The sequence below is a fragment of the Temnothorax longispinosus genome, chromosome 7, assembly GCF_030848805.1.
Source record: "Temnothorax longispinosus isolate EJ_2023e chromosome 7, Tlon_JGU_v1, whole genome shotgun sequence".
In the NCBI taxonomy this organism is placed as follows: Eukaryota; Metazoa; Arthropoda; class Insecta; order Hymenoptera; family Formicidae; genus Temnothorax; species Temnothorax longispinosus.
Window position 1 is genome coordinate 313209 of NC_092364.1, and position 19609 is coordinate 332817.

Consider the following 19609-nt stretch of genomic DNA (forward strand, 5'->3'; position numbering starts at 1 on the left):
TTTATAGATATTCAACTATTTGTTCGCAAATGTAATTTAATTAAACAATTAGTTTTATATGGAGAGATTTAGGGAGGTACAATTAATTTTTCTATTTATTCTACTTATAGTACGTAGATAATAATTTTTCACAAGGTTATTAAAATCGAACGAACCGAATTGAGACGATAAAATTAACGATAAAGTCTTCCATTATCTATTCCATCTGATTCGTATTCGATATTCCATCTTGCCAGTATATTCTAAAAGAGAGATGATTATTAAGAGCGTTGTTCTTGTAAATAAGTTTTGAGAGAGAACTAGCTGGCTAGTTGGGTAACATGAAGATACGTAATATTATGAAAGCACCTCTCTTTATATATGTTATACACAAAATTTTACAATCTCTTTTGAGAGAAGTTTACAAATTCATTATGCGTAAATGTCGTTTTCAAATGATAATTAATAAATTATCCTATGCTTTGTTTCGGATTGATTGAGTGCTCAATCCCAGTGCTGGTAATATGCTTTTAAGTATTAATGCTTATGTGCCATTAGAGAAATAGAATTAGCATTTGGAGACTTAGTTTTACAGTGTAGCGAAATATGATGCTGGTTATTTTTTGTACACGTGTGTATGTGCGTGCGTGCATGTATGTATCACATCTGCTGAGAGAGATGGGATTGCCTAGCTTTTATTTGTTTATTCTCGCTTGCGGTTCTATTATCTATTATAGTTTACAATGAGACGTAACGTATATTGTGCGATATTTAGCGACGCTTAGCTACCTATCTTGAGTTATATTAGCAACACATAACGCAACACATCCGAGTATATGCACTTGAATTATACGCAAGCTAATAGCTATGATACTTTTGCTTTTGTTATCGCGCCTCCGCTGTTTCTCATGATTTCGCGAGAGTTTGCTGCACTGTTTAATTAGCGCTGTAACAACGAGAGGGGAACTTTCGTGATTTTATATGAGTTTCATGAGAGATGTATCTTTTAGCGAATGTATACAAATCTTGCTATAAAGTACAGAGCAATAAATATATAATGGAATATCTTATATATATTGTCTCATTAATGTATATACCGAAAGTGTCTGTCTATATCTGCGGTACTTGCGCGACTTTGAATCACACTATCGCAAACGACCATAGGCCATTCGAGAGAGCTACCTTAGTATGCCTGAACGAATTCGTTATCACGTAATCCCGAGTGCAAATCTCCACCTGCATATGATTAGCATGATGTCTCTAACGTATGCCGTATAAAATAGCATACCCTGCATACCGCTTTACTACTAATCTGACTAACCGTGTACTAACCGACATCTCGAACTCTGGATCTGCAGGGAGATAAAAAAAATCGTCATCGAGGGTTGTTCTGGTTAAAGTTCCGTCGCTTCGCTGGCAACTCGGGCGGCGCGGGTCATCCGGCACGAGATCAGGTCACGACGTGGGGCGTGCAGGAGGTGTGCACCTGGCTAGAGAATCTACAGCTGGGAGAATACGCTGAGAAATTTGTGTCTCACGATATACGCGGTAGAGAGCTATTGACCCTAGCCCGTCGAGATCTAAAGGAGCTGGGCATCACCAAGGTGGGGCATGTTAAACGCATTTTACAGGCCATCAATGACCTCAACAATTGAGTCATTGAGACACGTCACTGATTGTGAGTCGCGTTCACGTAGAAACAAAAAAATTCTGCATCTCCGAAGCGAGGAATACGATCGCGTAGGTAGGTAGCTGGCAGTAGCGAAAGAGAGTCCGTGTTTCTGAAGTTTTATTCCAAATGCGCTATTATAAGTCGACAGGACGGAAGAAGATAGCTTAGAATCGAATACTTGACAAAGAGAACTTTCATAACACACAAAATAAGTCTATCCGAGGATAGATAGATGGATAGACATATTATATTCTTGCCCTAAAACGTTAATTATGTTAACCACAATTCTCCCGACCCAAGTGACATCGTGGGTATTAGACGAAAGGGTAATGTTCATTACGGTAAATATTACTGTGGAAAGAAAGTATCCTTCTAAGCTGACTGTTACTGTATGGTAGGAAACCACTTTGCCTGTGCCAAATATCTATTCTACACATACTAGAACTAACAAGAAGCAAAAGCTGAATTTGTTATGCAGCGACAAATTTACAGGGCAATTCTATTTATATATCTAGACACTTTTGTGTGTATGTGTGTGTTGTGTGTACGTGCGTGCGTGTACAAAGTACAAAATATGAGACGCATCATCCCCCAAGGGGATGTATTTTACTTAATTCTCTTACCGAGACGTTATAGAATCCATGACGAAGACGAAAGTCTCGTATAAACTGCACACACGTACGGAGTAGATATTCCTTGTAAAATAGCAAACTTTTTATATCACTGACTATTATTAAGATAACTTACAATGTCTCGGGTATATTTAGCAACTGCTGCGTGTATTCCTACCGTTTGAAATTGATGAGTCTTACACGCGGCACGAATATTTTAAACTCGCGAGTACCGCATACTTGGGAAAGCGTTTCTTATGTCTTTCACGAAAATCAATTTATATTATATCTGTATTCTTTAACTTGTCAATTTCGGTCAATTTGTTTCGTCTACTATTACTTCTTCTTACTGTTATTACGTCTCTTATTACGTCTTCTATTACTTCTTTCGACTTTCGAGCTACTTATAGATAATATAGATAATATGTGATGACAGGACTGTATAATCCTGTAATTATACACGCAGATTTTTGGCTTTCTCGGTTGTTTAATTCGGTTGTTTGTTAATGATTAGTTCGAAAAGCAATGCTTGGGCCAAGATGTATATGAAAGTGAATTTACATATATCTCCTTATGGCAATAAAAAGCGATAATTGAGAAGAGCTAGAAATGCAAAATGTATGCTATAGTAGTTCTAAAAAGTTGGCAAAAGAGTTATTGTGTATATAATAAGAATATTTTTCTTCTTCCTACGGATTCGCAGGTTGGGTTCCTTGTTTTGTGAGCTTCTTACCCTGCTTCCTTAATAAAACTAGTCTTCACTATCTTATCTGTGTTGAGTTATAAATTTATCTATTTTTATAATCTGTATTATCTGTAACATTCTCCAATAATCGATTATTGGTCGTGTAACAGTACAATTATTTAGATAGAGTCGCTCGCTGCTAATTTTCTATCAGCGTAAAAATCAAATATTATTGCTATAATCATATTCACAATCGAACAAGTTGCAGTGCAATTTTCCCACTTTCTGACAGTTGTTTGTTCGTATGTCCTTACTTCGATATTATGTGATAATTAAAAAATCTCGATATGAAAACGTATTTGTATTACACTTTTAGTATTACATTCCGTAATACGTAGTACGTAGTTCTCACAGTTACAAATAGATGAACATATTGTAGTGACACTTAGACACTTACAATTAGTCTTATACGATAAAACAAATAATAATATGAATCAACATACAAGCGATGATATTAGCTAATGAAACTTAAAACGAAGTCTAATCAAACTACGATTACTATATAATTATACAGAGAATGCTATTCTTATCGTAACAGAAGAATGTAAACTCTTTATTTAAGCGATGTAGATTACCACAGGTTCTAATGTTCTAATGTTAATGCATTATGACGATTTACTTATTTTTGTCTTTTATACAATGTCTTTTAATACAAGACACTAACGAACTTAATTTAACAGCTCATTTGCGCAACAGAAAAAAAATGTCTTTACATTTCGATGTATTATATCTGAAAGGACAAAAGTGCCTATATGCTAGGAGTCACTAAATCTTACATACAGACAAGGAAAACGGACGTAAAGTCTATATGTTACATATACATGAATGTTACATGCATTAATCACATTGCATATTATCCTCTTTTCATTTTTAATTTAGAAATACGAAATTATATAATTCGTGACTGCAATATCTACAGGTGTGTGTTTTTGTCTTATGTAACTTTATGAAAACTATGTCATTACAATCATGCGACAAAACGTTGCACCTCAATAGATAACATTATTGCAATAATGTAATACAGTATTACGTAGAATAATATTATATTTGATAACTTTTAATTTATACAATGTAATGCATCTTTGAGGAAGAATTAAAAATCATTCAGAATTATAACGTTCAAGTAATATTAATTAACTTTTTTTATATGTAATTTTATTATTTCTCTCTTGGAAATAATTTATTGAATATCTAAAAACTAAATCAATTTTTCTAGAGAAGGAAAGAAAATAATAAGTTAGATAAATGATTATGCCTTCTTAAAACTAACACTTTAAACCGTAATCTTTATATTTATTTAATACCCTGTCAATTTTTATAACTTTAAGTCTTCTGCTCTCTCCCTTTTTATATATATGTATATAGCGATAGTTCTGTCACTGTTATATCTCATGTGTATTCCTCAGATATTTCTGCAGTAAGATTACTAACGTATACAGAATTGACAATCTCGTATTATTGTGCGTAACCCACACGTGTATAATAATAAGGATCGTATTATTATAATATACACATATTCCTTTCCAGAGTGTGTACACGTTGTTTTATATACTTATTAAAATAAAACAAATGACAAACGTACCTCACAATTTACGATGAAATGTTGGAAAGGTGTGCGTGTGTGTGTGTGTGTGTGTGTGTGTATTGATATACAAGCAAACATATTTAATCGTATTCAACTACTGTTCCTAGGGATATGCCGTTTTACTATATTATTAATAATGTATATGTAATCGGATCCACACAAAGATGAGTCCGAAGGAGTTTGAAAAGAATAGTAGGTATTCGTAGAGTTTTCTAGGAACCTACTTGCACCTGTACCTTTTCTAAACATTTCTTTCACTTGGGACGTATCCTATACTTTTTTTTATGTATGCGTTCGCGGGAGCATTTTATCTGTGATAAATTTTGCGTGACCGCTTGATCCGTTGATTTAAATATGCTATTATTATGTAATTCTAAATGGACGAGCAGACGTGCGAAGATATACAATGTATCTTTTCTTTCTTTATTATACTTTAGTTGTGCGTTAATTTTAGACGTTCCTGTTTTAGGGTTATCACTGGCTCTTAAATAATCTTCGAAATATATGTATAAAAGCAGTGGTATTATATATACATTCTACATATGGAATTAGATTTTAAAATTCATTGCTTTAGAGAATGTTTGCGTTTGTTTGTAGTGAATAATCTGAAAACTTTTAAAACTGTTTTAAATATATATTTGTTGATCAAAACAATTCGTGAGAGAGATTGAAAAATTCTAAACTATTTTGTTATTACAATTTTTTATTTTTTTCCGTTGGAAAAATTCACCAGGTAAATATGAATATTCCTGTTTTGCAGCTTTTTCGACTAATTTGTTTTTAATAAAACTTTCTAAAATCATACATACTTAATACATTTAAAGATTTAAACAATTGATAGATACATTTTATAATAGTTTTAAATTGAAAATAGTATATAGATTGATGGATATATTATACATCCAGAAGACATAGGAAATCTCCGGTTCACAGAGTAGGACTATAAGTAAATTACAACATAAATCTAAAGCTACTGTGATAAAAACTAATCTATAATGCAAGAGAAGTTATCGTCTCTACGATATTAAAATATTATTTATCCGAATATTTTGGCAATATACAAGATTTATTTTAATCATAAGATTTTCTTATGTCTTAAGATGAAAATATGTCAAGTTTTTTAACATTAAGATTTGTATATAAGCTTAAATGTGTATACATGAAGATATAAATCAGTCTGTGTCAACCACCTTTGTTTATATAGTTTCAATTTTGATTATAACTTATATTTGATTACACTATTCTGGAATTGCACTCTGGAGACAACTTAGGATTTACATTTCATTAAGTAATACTCAATTTTACTGTCTTTTTAACTGAGTATTAAAAGGTATAAAGAATCTTGTATTCATTTACTCATTTAGTATTATTTTTATGTACAGATACTATTTTGGAGATTAAGGAAAAAATATTTATTTGTAGCAACACAGGCCTTACGCAAGCACAGACTTATATTTGTATTAAAATTGGTTTCATAATGATTTTACACAATAAAGCCAAACTTTCGAGGAAAGATAATATTTCGTCCGAACAATTCAGAATCGTTATGATACCAGGCATATCAATTGGTAATTTATCAAGCAATATTTTGAAATTGATACAATAACAGGATTTATAAGTATATTAATGTAGCAACATTAATAAATACCAATTTAGTAATCTGTTTTATTGTAATCAAAATAGACATCTAATCTTGGTCCACCATTCTTATCTACAATTTCTCCATTTTCATTCTTCATCAAAGAATTTAATTATTGCTATAAAACATGTTTTTTTCTATGAAATTTTCAGATTTTGTTTTAAAAACTACAATGCTAATATCAAATGTGCTTTCCAAGCATTTGAATATGCATGTGTTATAAATCCTGTGTTGTATGTACAAGGAAAGTCTCGCATTGTATCGAAAAAGCTATTAAGAATAAAAACGTGTTCAATCTGTTATACATCTATTTTCGTCAAGATAATTACGCATTATTTCTACATGTATTAATCTTTTTGTACTTAAGTGTATAAATATTACAAATTATTCACGATGTGTATAAAAAAATCACTATTCTATAATAAAGTTAAATCTCAAAGTTCTATAGTTCCGAGTTTCTACATTATTTTCTTAATAAGCTATTCAAAAGTTGTAAAAAATGTGACAAATGGTAATATTATAAAATTATTAATATTTTTGTTGCTTAATGTTATTTGAGGTATACATTCTTATGTTTTTTTTTTATAAACACGCGCGCGCGCACCCACACACATGCACACGCACACACAAACTAATAATAAACATATTAGCAATTTAATCCAATATACCGACGAAAATTCACATCATTTTGCAGATTTTTTGTATGTATATATGAAAAAAACGTATTTTACCTTTACCTTTGACAAGCACAATTAAATTTCAATTTACAATTAAATAACATATATAAATTCTCAAGAAACGCAACGCTGTAATCGCAACAACGTTCTGTCTTTTCCCAAAATTTCCATCATTTCAGCAACAGGTGGTCCGACCTATGAAACATTGATTTTATATATGTATTACACATATTGATATTTTTTCCCACAATAAAAGTAAATTCGGGTGCTATATTTACCTTTACGCCGCTCATAATGCTTCTCAGAGTTTTCATCAAAGCAGCGAATGGAACTCCGTTCTTCTTGGCAAAATTCTTCAGATACGGCGCCATCCAATCAGTCTTGTAATTACTAGCATCTATTTCAACCAATTCCGCGTTCAATAGTTTAATCGCGTCTGAAATAATAACATGTAATGACTGCTTTGACAAATGGGACTCGATACCTTTTTTGTGCGAAGAGAGATATATCAATACCTGAACATTCAGCTTGTTTAACATTTGGCATAGAAGATGGGACAATCCATAAAAATGCTAAATCTTCTTTGACGAGATCATTGAGTGTCGATATTCTATTCTGTGCCCACTTTAATGTAGTTAATATGTGATTATCATCCAATTGCAAATTTCCATCATTTTTCCTAAAATAGAAATGATACAAATTTCTTGAATGAGTAAGAATACTTTTAACAATGCTTTTATAGATGTATGTATAGAATTAAACATACCATTCGGCGAATGCTTCTAACACTAATTTTTTAATTCTCTCAATAAAAAATTTATGGTTTTTTTCATTTTGTAGTAAATTTGTCATTTCCAATTTGTTAAATTCCAATAGTTTCTCAGGCATAAGTTTGCCAGAACTCGATTTTATTTTATTGATGTCAAACTGGAATGGAAAATAGAATGTATGTGATATGTGACTTATATACATGTGTTTTCTGACATGCATAAGTCAAGTTTTATACACAGGGTTTTTAGTCCAGTCGCCAGGTCGATTGAGCATTTTTTCAAGGTTGATGGCTTAAAATGATGTTTTTTTGTTTTTTGGGTCGTAGAACAAGAATTTGTAAAGTTTTTTCGTAAGTCGATTCAATAAAAAAAAAAAAAAAACATCAATTTAAGCCATCAACCTCGAAAAAATGCTCAATCAACCAGGCGACTGGACTATTTACATTTTATATAAGAAGAAACTTGTTTTCCTCCAGTAGCAATTACCTGTTTAATTAATTCTTGATAACTGTAAAGATCTTGGCTCTGCCGTTCTCCGTGGAAACCACCACCAGCCCCTATCACGTAATTCAACAACGCTAATGGAAAAATACCCTGTTTCCTAAATGACTCGACCTTTATGTCACCTTGTCTTTTCGACAACTTGGATCCATCTGCGTTCAATATTAAAGGTAAGTGTCCATATATGGGAGGATCCCAGCCAAGTGCTCTGTAATAGATAAAATTTATAATACAGCTAATTATAAGAATTTTATACGAGATTTAATTATCTCAAATAAAACTACTTATATACTTACTTATAAAGCATAATATGTTTAGGCGTAGAAACTTGCCATTCAACACCCCGTAAGACATGAGATATTTCCATAAAATGATCATCGACTACATTTGCAAAATGATAAGTAGGATAGCCATCTGATTTTATGATAACTGGATCTCCTTCAGACTTGGTAATATCATGCAACACATCTCCGTAAACTATGTCACGAAAGGCTTCCGGCATGGACGACAACTGAGATATTCAACAAAAGCAACTGCTATAAATAAATCTACAACCATCAGTCTCTATCTGTCGATCTGTGTCGATCAAATTATATAAGTTTAAAAGAGACATACCTTAAATCTAATACAATAAGTCGAGTCCTTCAGGAGCATTTCCTTAATTTTATCCTCAGCAAGATGCCGACACCTGTTGTCGTACTTGGGTATTTGTCCACACTTGATCGCCTCTTTCCTCAACAATTCCAGCCTTTTTTCCGTACAGAAGCAGTAATAAGCGGATCCATCGTTCAAGAGTTTAAGTACTTGCTCGCTGGAACGAATAATGGATTTGTAAGGTACATTATATAGAAAAGACTGAATACATTGGGTGCGTTCAGCCGATACTCCGCTAGCCTAGCAATCGTGAGCAGTCGCTCGTTTTCGCTCGTTTCCTCTCCTTTTAATCCATTGGGTCAAAGGAGAGGAAACGAGCGAAAACGAGCGACTGCTCACGATTGCTAGGCTAGCGGAGTATCGGCTGAACGCAGCCATTAGAGTATTAGACTGAAATTATTTAGGATTCTAGGTTTTAGTTTTCCAGGAAACAGCGTTAGCAGGATGCTGACAGATTGCCACTTTGCAATTATTCAAAAATAAAATACCTATATATATTGCGAAATAGCAAATTCTGTTTACATACTTGTATAATTCAAGCCTCGCGGACTGCAAGTAAGGGCCCACAGGACCACCTCTGGTAGGATCTTCATCGGGTATAATCCCTGCCCACAGCAAATCATCCCGGAGTTTTTCTATTGTCCCAGGAACTGTCCTTGTCCGATCGGTGTCCTCTATTCTCAGAATAAACGTGCCGTTATTGCTACGTGCGAACAAATAATTGTACAGCGCGGTACGCAATCCTCCTAAATGCAAGTGGCCTGAGAAACGAGCACAAAGTGAATATAAGACTCGGCGCTCTATATAGGACGAGGCAGAGAACCGAGAAATTAGTGTCGGTACTGCCTCGGCAACAAAATTAAGAGCAGAGAAGAGGAAACCGTAATAACCCGGTTACCTCTTCTTCGGTACGACGATCGTTACCAGTGGGGCTGGGCGCGAATCTAACCCTCACGTGGTACTTTTTGAAGAGGCGTCTCTGCAACAGCTGGAAACTCATCGCGCGGAGGCCGCGGAGACCGCGGAGTACGCTACACTGCATCCTTGTTCGCAACGTGACCTTGTCAACACTCGTCAACGACGATCAGCGATGGTCAACGAGTCGCGAAGTTATGCCTTGTGCCTTGTGCGCAACGCAACGCGTACTACGCGAATTTGGTTTCGACCACGTGGTTCGACCACGTGGTTTCGACACTTTCGACGACGACGACAACACGGACAACGGCGGAACCTAGCTCTCCGCTTCGCCCGGTTCCAAGTTCTGATGAGTGCCGAAAGTACGGCTGGTGTAGCACATTTCTCAGTATCCGCGTGAATTTGAACATTTGAATTCGCGCGCGACAACTTTATGTTGATCGCTTCTTGCGTCAAGATACATACATAATTCCGCTGTCCGCTGATAATTTTGACGATTCCTATGTCCTAGAAGGTATTGAAAGCTGCGGGTATCTCTATTTTCGCTGTCTCCGGATAACGAACGCGGGTTCGAACACTTGTTACGTCGTTGCAGGGAGAATGAATGAAAGATAATTGAGTCGAGAAATTTGGACGATTCCAGCGTTCAACTGCTGTGTTGCGAAATCGATCACTTTAATTCTCTGTTCCTTTCGCGTTATAAATATTACATCTAGATTCGAATCTTATAAATATTACGTCTAGATTCGCATCTTCTCTTCGATATATACCTTCTCTCTCTCTACGCTACCCATCGTATCGGGCTTAAGCACGTAGATTGTATGTACACTTACTTATAAACTTCGCAAACGAGCACTTAACAGAAAACAGCAGTGGACACTGCTGATCGGATGATTCTCTCTTTACACAGTCTTTCGTTAATTCGTTACGTATATTTACATCCTAGTTTTGAGTGACGATACAACCGTATTACAAATTATAATGCGATGCTGCATAAGTGACCGCGCGATCGGGACAACCGTATCCTGCGCACGATCATTATATGTATATGTATATGTATATGTCACACGCGGTCATATTTTACACTTCCCTTTCACCAAGCAATTTCCGAATATGCAAGGGTTGTTTTAAAAATAAAACGCGGACTTCACATTACTGATTTTGGCGCCAAGATTTGACGAAACTTAGCTCCGCTTAGCTAGGAGAACCTTTCCACTCTAACGCATGTAATTGTGACGTTCGTCTAATAACGTCGAAATAATAAGGAAGATTGAGCAAACAATTTCGTTAAGTGTAAAGCTTTTCACAAGTCTACACCGGCTCTAATAAAAGCAGACTGATACACAATCCTTCGAATGAAGAAGAAAAAAATTGTTATTACTTTATAACGCGACGTATATATACATGAACATGATTTGCACGTAGAATTCTCTTCCTTGTCGTATATCATCTAACGTCCTAACGAAAAAATAAGCATATACTTACATTTCGCGTAATTCAGGACTGTAAATATGGTCGGGACATTCGGATGTTAATACGAGTATCTGCTAATAGAGATTCGATTAATCAATTTACCCTGAATTGTTCGACTGTTGATACAAATTCAAATACGATTCAAATCTCAATAAAAAATACCCATCCAAGTTGACGAGGTTCGAATCCAACATGTCTATTTGCGCAAACGTATATAATTAATCCGTACATCATATTATCCATATATTTACAGCCCTAGCGCAAATAAATATATACTTGTGGTATATTTTGCGTGTAAAATCAAAAATTTGGCGTGAATTGAAAAGGACAGATTAGAGATCACGAGGTGGAATGCTGAGACGGGGTGAGGCTGCCGGTATGCTCGGGGCTGTGCTTCTGCTTTTTCCTCTTTTTCTCCTTCTTTCGTTTCTTCCTAGCCTCCTTTTCCTCGTCGTGTCTTTTCTGTTTCTTATGCTTCTTTTCATGCGTATCGGAACCACCTACGTCCGTCGTCGCGGTCTCCTGTCCACTGAGCACCTCCCCAGGCTTGTGCTTGTGCTTCTTATGCTTATTTTTGTGTTTTCTCTGAGGGGCTTGATTTATGTATCTATATTGTTCTGGTAGCTGCAAAGTTATATTAAGTATACTACTTAGCACGTTGCACACGTACTTGATTATTTTAGGAAAGAAATATATTAATAGATATATTAATAATAATTAAATATATATTATATATTTAATGTAAGAAGATAAGAAGAGAATACTTACTGGGCCAGGATGCAATCGAAAACCAGCAAGCTGTACACTCGTTAAAGGCAATAGCTCTTTACCGCCTATGGGAGGTTTCTCAATTACCGACCTTAGTGAGCTTAAAAAGAAAGAAAAAGACGAAAACATCAAGTACAATCACGAACTTGTGACGTTTCGACACTCTTGTGCAACTTAAATTACCTATTATCTTGGTGTCCAGGTCTGTCTATAATACCAGGCAAGTTTGGCAGAAAAGACGACAGTTGCTCTTTGAGCTTTTTCCCACTGAACTTGCTATAGGAGTGTTCTAGGCCGTAATAAGCCATCAAATTTGTTGCTCCGGTGAGTTCGCTTTCCCCTAAAAGAGAGCGGTACATTTATTTATATACAATTTTGAATCGAGTTAAAAGAAGAAAAAGATTTTAATATATTTATAGATTGATTTTTTTTCCCCCTTTCTATTTTTACGATTCTCTCATTACCTGGAGGTTCCTTCATCAGATAAAACGGCCCACTGTGGACAATGGAAGGGTTCTTCCCGAGAGAAATGGTTGTCTTTAGCGTTCCCGTAGAATCTTGCCGAGATACAACTGGAGACCGTGCTCCTCTTGGCGAGGACTTGGGTGAGTATTGCTCCACTTTACTGCGAAACTGATCGCCCATCATCATCCTGTCGCTTCAATTTTGCGCACCTTCACCAAAAGTAATGCAATCAAGGACCACCTCCTGCAGGCACAGAGGAGTTATCGCTTTTTCGCGAAAGAGAGAAAAGTTAGATCTCTGGAATTTCAGACTCGACACTCCAGGCTCGGTTAGAATGGCCAAGTGATCCGCGCTACTTGATCTACGGTTTCAGCAACGTCGCGACGTTGACCGCTGAAAGGCGAGAAAGGCGATCAGGTTTGCTCGCGAAGAAATCGTGGCGTGCTCGCATCGCCGTGCGACTCTGAAGGCACGTCGACGCTCCGGAATCCTTCTCTATGACTCTCTCCACACTCTACAAGTCTACACTCCACCGATCTTTACAACTTTGCTAAAGCGCGCGAGAATCAGGTATTTCAGCACGACCGTATCCGCCGATCCACCGCTATCATGCTTTCCTCCGTCGCTCTCGCTGGCCGATAACGTTCCTGTACAGCAGGCTCTACGCAGGTAACATAGAAAACGCAGGACAGCTAATCGGATCCATTCGACGCTGTTCGACGCTTCTGACGCTCCTCGATTCTCCTCGACGCGCGACAGACTCTTTCAGCTCTCTCCTCCTCGCATCAGTGCCATGCCATCAGCCATCAGTCGCACCACTCGCACCTCGCACTCTTGCAGTCCTCGCACCACCTCGCACACAGTCGTTACTGTGACTGTTAGCCACGCACGCACGCACTCTCCACACCTTGATCCCTTCATACACCATGAAATGAACCTGGTAGATCATATGTATTTATGTATGTATGTATGTACATACATACACATGTATATATACGTATAAAGTTGATGCGGATTCCTGCGTGGGCTTTTCTTGCCGTAACTGCCGTGCTGTAAGCTGTAAGCAGTATGGCCTGTATGGCAACAGAGAGAAACTTGAGAGCGGCCACTTTTTTTATTTATTTATTACAAAAATACAAAATATATACCAGTGGAAAGTGGAAACAATAGCCTATTTGGCACGAGAGCAGCCACCGGAAATCATGGCCTGATGCTGCCCCCTGAGAAAGTACATACATACAACTCAACTACGGGTCAAACGTTTCGCTCGGTAAACGCCAAACGGTACATGGTTCCTGGTTCGTGGTTCGTGTCTGTGTTCGGGCACTCGTGTTCTAGCGATTGAACAAGGAGGTTAGGTCAGGCGTTCAAATCGGAATCTCCTCGTCGCAAAAATCCATGAAGATAAATAGATATTGAAATACGAAACTAAAACAGCGCGAGGTTCGATGAATTACTTGACCATTGCTTAAAACGGCTGAGAATGTTACTATGGAAGATTGTTATGTTGCGCGATTAATTGTATTTGTTGACGAGTTAAAATGTAACGAGTGAGTGTTGTTAATCATGATTTCTCACCGCAGATGAATCCTGTGTTACGCACCATACGAGCTTGCGTCCGCTTCGCGAGACACGCCAAATACAGTACTCTACCTTCGGAAGCGGTAATATTTACGGAAGACGATCGCATGGTTGTCTGCTGGCATCCGGAGAAACCGTTTCCATACGAGTGCTCTTTACCTCTGCCCGAGGAGAAGCCCGACACCGCCGTACTGTGTATCGGAGACAAAGACGTCGCGGACGTTTTTAGGAAGAAGAAGCCATATCAGATCGTGGAAGAGTTGGCAAAAATCACATACACCACCAAGCACAGGTGGTATCCTAGGAGCAGAGATAAGAAAGCAAAAGACACGGAACCTGACAGGCCATATTTATAGTATTCGAGAAGGATTTGAGGTTTTTTGGCAAAAAAAAAGTACTATTTATTTAATTCTCCTTACACATGTAGTTATACTTTGCAAAACATGTAAATGTACAAAGATAATTGTCACATCTGTCTGTGTATAAATTAACTGCATATATACTTGGTGTGCCCATTTCTTGCGAGAACTCACATACAATATCATGATTCCACGTTTTTGTGTTACAAGTTAAACGGACGTACGTTTTGCAGTCGTTACATACATGATCTTAATATGGTCTATTTGTACTTTTGTAATGCAATTCTCTCAGCTCGCGGAGCAGTGTCCATTCTTTGCCTCAACAATATTTTACATACGTATAAATATATATATTTATTTTATCAAATTGCACACAATCATTATGTATCCTACAAACTCGTTAAATAAAATTGGTGGAAACATTACGATCGTCACATCGTGTTATCTGCACATAAAAAAATTAATATACATCATATTTATATCTACATAGATTAAGTCTGATGCGACATTTAAAACTGATTTTTTATATTACATCCATCTTGCTTCGGTTGCATTACAAATGGTAAGGGAAGAGCTGACGCTCTCCCTCCTGCATAAAAATTTGTAAAGCTTTGTACAATAAGTATCTACCAAATTTCTGTTTTTCTTGCATGCTCCACGTTGCCGCAATGCCGTAGTACTCTCCACCTTTGGAGTTTCCTAAATGTTCCTTTCCTATTGCATCTATCATGGCGGCCTCTCTCGTATAAGCCTCTACTGGGATAATATTTTGAAAAACATGCAAACAGATCACCCCGTGATCGCTGTTCCACACATCGAGAATGCAGTTGATTTTTCTATTTGTACTGATCGATCCATCCACCCATGTCTTGAAAGCGTCATAGAGATGAGCGAAAGGCCTGGAACGTTTGCCTTTACCAATGTAAAATATAGCACCAAGAAAAATTGACCAAACTTCTGATTGTGTAAGGTGAACACTGCGATTTGGTAGATCCTGCGTTATACGCGAATCTAATAGCAAGTAGGTGAAAGATGTTTTCGATGTGCCTTCGCGCCATCTTCGAGACGGATCTGGCGATGCAAATTCTTGAAATACTTGCTTCTCCAGACTTTTGTAAGTATCCAGGTGACTTAACCAATCTCCAAATTCTAAATAAGGTCTGATTTCGTTGCTTAGCCTTGAGGTCTGATTTCTTGGAGCATTCTGCAGATTTGGCACGAATGAAGCAGGATTAGCATCCTTGATATTTTTTAAACGCAAAAGTCGTTTTTGATAAAGCTGCCTAGTCGTATTAGTGATTGGGCCAGGTTGATCGCCAAGCTGTCTAAGCTCTCGTCTAAGAGCAACGTCATCGATAAATAGTATTTCTTCTGGTAAACTTGGATGAGAAATGGATGTACTTGCAGCACCTGTAATAGCCAAATTATTTTTCAATGCTATCGATATAATGATCCTTTAAGATAATTAATAATAACATAAAAATTATGTATTTCCAACTTACCAGACATGGCCATTTTACTTCTGACATCACATTCACTTCTATCGGAAGTACTGAAAAATTGTTTGATAAGATTAACTTCTTGATAAACTTGATTTTCCCCTTGTTACAAACAAACAAACAAACAAACGAGTGCGATATGGCTCAACGATTCAACTTAATGCAGATTACAGATTAAGTAAAAACGAAAATTGTAATTGTAATTTAAACTCACCTAAATGGTGTAACGCAAAGTCGCCGTTCTAATAAAACCACACCTTCTTCTGGATCTTCATATTTGTATTCTTGAGTGCTGATATATGAAAGCAGAGACCTGCAATTCACAACATTCAAGTAATTGTTCTTTCAACGATATTGTTCTTAAGATATACTCACGAGTTATCTTCAGCTTTATACATATCCAAGTCTTTTGCTTTCAGTAAACCTGTCTTCTTGGAATCGGTACTTGTCGAGGAACATGATTTTTGGGAATCCGGTAAATAAATTTGTTTCTTACATCGTACAGGTATAGGTATAGATGTAGGTAAATTCGTAGCGGGCAGTGAATCATTTTCCACAGGCGATTTACGTAACGGAGATACGTGTAATCTATCACTGTACCAATTTTTTGCATGTAAATTACAAGTCTTGCTTATATTCATATTTAAATCTTCATTTAATAATCTCTTGGTATCACAATCGACACAATCTACAAAGTTTTCCTTACGCAACGAATCAGACTCAATTGTATATGCAGATTTTGTATTATTAATGTCCACTGATTTTTCCAGTGTTTTGTCAATATTAAATATATTTTTTCTGACTGTTATAAATCCTGCGTTTACTTCATTATCTTCATACTTAACATATTTCTTATTATTGCTAAAATTGTTAACAGGTTCGTTCTCTTTCGCAATTTGATTAAAAAAACTGCTATTTGCGTCGAAAAGATTTACATCACTGTTATTGTCTGTTACGTCATTCTCGTCATATCTTCCTTCATCCAACTTTATTGCCAAATGGTTATTATATTGATTTTGTCGTTTTATTTTCGAATGTTTTTTAAAATTTGATAACGGACGTTCGCGCGCGGTACTCGTATCTAGAATGTCATAGCGAGTTGTATCTTCAGCTGTCTCGAAAAAGATTGTTTTATTCAAATCAACTGGCTTTAATATATCATTACTATTATTCGAAATAAATTCATCAGAAGTGACGTCGCTTTCATACCGATGGCGATAAGGATCCAATCTTTTTCTGCCAGAGTGAAACTTGTATATCGATCGTTTCTTTCTTCTTGGTGTTGATTGAGCGACACGTTTTTTGTACCAATTAAATTCAGAATATTGCAGTTGAGTTTCGTATTTGGGAGATTTCTTGAATAATTTCTGGGAATCCACGCATGACGTCTTTGTTAGATTTCTCTTCCTCATACAAACTGGGATAAAATTAGGCGATTTGCTAACAATAGAATCATTGCAAATATTCGATGGTGTTGATGAAGTTTTACGAGTGTTTCTTCTCTCTCTATGACTAGGTGTATTAAAGTTCGGTGACATGCTAATGATAGAATTATCCAGGATACGAGTTGGCGTTTGAGAAATTTTCCCAGAGATATCTTTGCACTTTCTCTGGGGAGAGTTTTGTACGTTATACTTGGAGTATTGTCTTCTTGTACTCGGGGTGCCAAGTTTCAAGATATCTTTCTTTTCAAGGTTGTTGTTTATTTTACATTGGAAATTCTTTGATTTTCTTTGACAACATTTATATTTATATTTATACCGTGCATCTGCATCTCCCTTTAGATGGACAGACGTGTCGGACGTGCTTGTTGCAGTACTGCTTTCCTCTTGTTTGTTTCTCTTGTAATTGTATAAGGTCTCATTAATACTGCAGTTACTTGTTAACGACGAGGAAAGATGATTAATGATTTGACTGACGAGGCACTTTTCCTTCTGCATGACATCGGAAAGATGGAGATTCGCAAAGTCAACATCGAGATCAACATAATACGGGTAATTTGGCATTCCTTTCTTAGATTCAGATTGCAAAAGATTATTCTGTATTTGAACAGTCGACATATGATTAGTTCTAAAGGAACATCCATCTAAATCCATCTTATTTGACGATTCGTATCTAGTTTCAACAACAGCACGTATATCTGGCACACGGCTCAAGTCTACAATCATCGAGGAGGAGTCTGGCTTTGGAAGACAATTGGAAGAATCGGTAAGTGCACTCTTCCGCGTCACGTTATCTACATCTATCACCGTATCTCTCGATGCAACATATTCGGCAATTACGTCTCCATTAGCAACTAAAACCTTGTCTGCAATATTAAGAGCAAAGATAATAAATAGTAATTGAACATTATCTGTGGATTAAGTGCTCTCATGCTGACACCTTACCAAGTACTATATTGTACTTTGGTTCATCATCCTCGTCTTGAATATTCTCACAGTGATTCGCGAGCATCGTCACAGCTTTAAAGTACTTGCCATCGAAGGCGTAGTGAAACGGACTGCGTCCGTCATTGTCCAAGCACAACGGATCACCGCCATTCGCCAAAAGTAACCGTAGTATGTTTATTCTGCCCCAGGCTGCTGCTACGTGAACCGGAGTCATCCCGTCTGCTGATCTAAAAATATATCGCACTTGCGTTTGCATAAATACGAGAAGGGGTCGTTATTTAATTATATTTTATTATAGTTTATTAGTGAGTTCATACCTGACATTGGGATTGCCGCCGTGACGTAGGAACAGCTTAGTCACTTGATCCGCGAATTCCTCCGAATCATTGCCGATAACTAAATGAAACGGAGTAACTCCGTGAGTTGGAATCAAGACATTAGGATCCGCGTCTTTGTTTAGCAAAAGCGTTGCCACTTGTCTGCATAGAAAAAACATTTACAAGTCGAATTAATAATTTTTCAATATTCTCTCAACAAGTTCAAGGCACAGATGCAATTGTGACACTGACAATCATCCTCTACCTTATGTTATTGTCCTCAAGTCCATCGCAGAGGGATGAAGCCAAAAATAGGCCACCTTTTGTTCTTGGTGTCGACAACATTCTCTCTTTCTCTCGTCTTTGTCCGAAGCGTCTAATATTGTATACGGTATACCACGTGATAATATCCGCTGAGGTATGATATGGTGACTTGAACTTTCAAGTATGACAGTTGTTCGATTTTATACACATTCCATTGTTGCAATAATGAACGATGAACAACACACACAACGTGAACAGCAAGTGAAGATCACAATATACTGATTGATGATCGATCAACTGATTGATGCATCTCGCTACTTCCCATTTCGAATTTCCGAATAGTTTCGAGTTCCGAGTTCCGAGCCGCTCCAACAAATCGAGAGATTCAAACTTTCGTGTAACAAAACATTAATTGAAGGCAAATTTGAATTTGAAGGTTATAAATACCAGGACGTTGCAAGTTCATTGCGGATACAGCAGCCATATTTCTTTTTAAAATTTGGAACAAAATCTCCGATTGGCCATTGCTACAAACGAAACGAGTGTGCGCATTGGTGCGCATCCATGGCTGCGTTCCAAAATTCACTTTAGTTAACTAAAATGCTATAGTATATGTATGTGACATAAACTATAGATTTTAGTTACCCAGAGCAGCCCAGAGTGAATTTTGGAACGCAGCCTATGGGAACATTTGTGTGCAATGTGCATATGTATGCATATATGTATATACATATATCGTTGCTTT

The 19609-nt window shown here is 36.6% G+C and overlaps 5 protein-coding genes and 1 long non-coding RNA gene across 19 annotated transcripts in view; 3 read left to right on the plus strand and 3 right to left on the minus strand.

Moving 5' to 3' along the window:
- LOC139816508 (diacylglycerol kinase eta) overlaps positions 1-6674 on the plus strand; it is a 37558-nt gene extending 30884 nt beyond the window's left edge. For 11 of the 12 annotated variants that reach the window (XM_071784076.1, XM_071784075.1, XM_071784077.1 and 8 more), the window contains one exon: positions 1338-6674. In XM_071784076.1, the coding sequence (XP_071640177.1) occupies positions 1338-1634 (297 nt within the window). In that variant the 3' untranslated portion in view covers positions 1635-6674. The remainder of the gene's footprint in view (positions 1-1337) is intronic. The other variant, XM_071784079.1, reaches the window with a different exon arrangement.
- On the minus strand, positions 6026-10012 carry Glurs-m (putative glutamate--tRNA ligase, mitochondrial). Its single transcript, XM_071784104.1, has 9 exons — positions 9758-10012; positions 9360-9594; positions 8795-8990; positions 8476-8690; positions 8165-8387; positions 7675-7835; positions 7424-7587; positions 7187-7344; positions 6026-7103 (listed from the first exon to the last, which is right to left on the minus strand). The coding sequence occupies exons 1-9, from the start codon at positions 9873-9875 to the stop codon at positions 7023-7025; spliced, it is 1551 nt and encodes a 516-aa protein (XP_071640205.1). The 5' UTR covers positions 9876-10012; the 3' UTR covers positions 6026-7022.
- A 351-nt stretch (positions 10013-10363) lies between these two features.
- Med19 (mediator complex subunit 19) lies at positions 10364-13511 on the minus strand. The gene is made up of 4 exons (XM_071784123.1): positions 12454-13511; positions 12173-12329; positions 11990-12089; positions 10364-11845 (listed from the first exon to the last, which is right to left on the minus strand). The coding sequence occupies exons 1-4, from the start codon at positions 12638-12640 to the stop codon at positions 11561-11563; spliced, it is 729 nt and encodes a 242-aa protein (XP_071640224.1). The 5' UTR covers positions 12641-13511; the 3' UTR covers positions 10364-11560.
- On the plus strand, positions 13380-14819 carry Mrpl42 (mitochondrial ribosomal protein L42). Of its 2 annotated transcripts, none has more exons than XM_071784131.1 (2): positions 13380-13513; positions 14038-14819. In XM_071784131.1, exon 2 carries the CDS (start codon positions 14038-14040, stop codon positions 14389-14391), a length of 354 nt encoding a protein of 117 aa, XP_071640232.1. In that variant the 5' UTR covers positions 13380-13513; the 3' UTR covers positions 14392-14819. The 2 variants fall into 2 exon arrangements, with proteins under 2 accessions (XP_071640232.1, XP_071640231.1); XM_071784130.1 differs by lacking the exon at positions 13380-13513 and adding an exon at positions 13667-13897.
- A 72-nt stretch (positions 14820-14891) lies between these two features.
- On the minus strand, positions 14892-19357 carry LOC139816510 (uncharacterized). Of its 2 annotated transcripts, none has more exons than XM_071784089.1 (7): positions 18866-19357; positions 18601-18762; positions 18281-18510; positions 16269-18201; positions 16108-16206; positions 15897-15946; positions 14892-15804 (listed from the first exon to the last, which is right to left on the minus strand). In XM_071784089.1, exons 1-7 carry the CDS (start codon positions 18943-18945, stop codon positions 14948-14950), a joined length of 3411 nt encoding a protein of 1136 aa, XP_071640190.1. In that variant the 5' UTR covers positions 18946-19357; the 3' UTR covers positions 14892-14947. The 2 variants fall into 2 exon arrangements, with proteins under 2 accessions (XP_071640190.1, XP_071640191.1); XM_071784090.1 differs by having other exon boundaries at positions 18281-18526; positions 18853-19357.
- LOC139816546 (uncharacterized) lies at positions 15665-16453 on the plus strand. The gene is made up of 3 exons (XR_011733034.1): positions 15665-15806; positions 15900-16226; positions 16313-16453. It is a non-coding gene; the product is annotated as an uncharacterized lncRNA (long non-coding RNA).
- Positions 19358-19609: the final 252 nt, after the last annotated feature.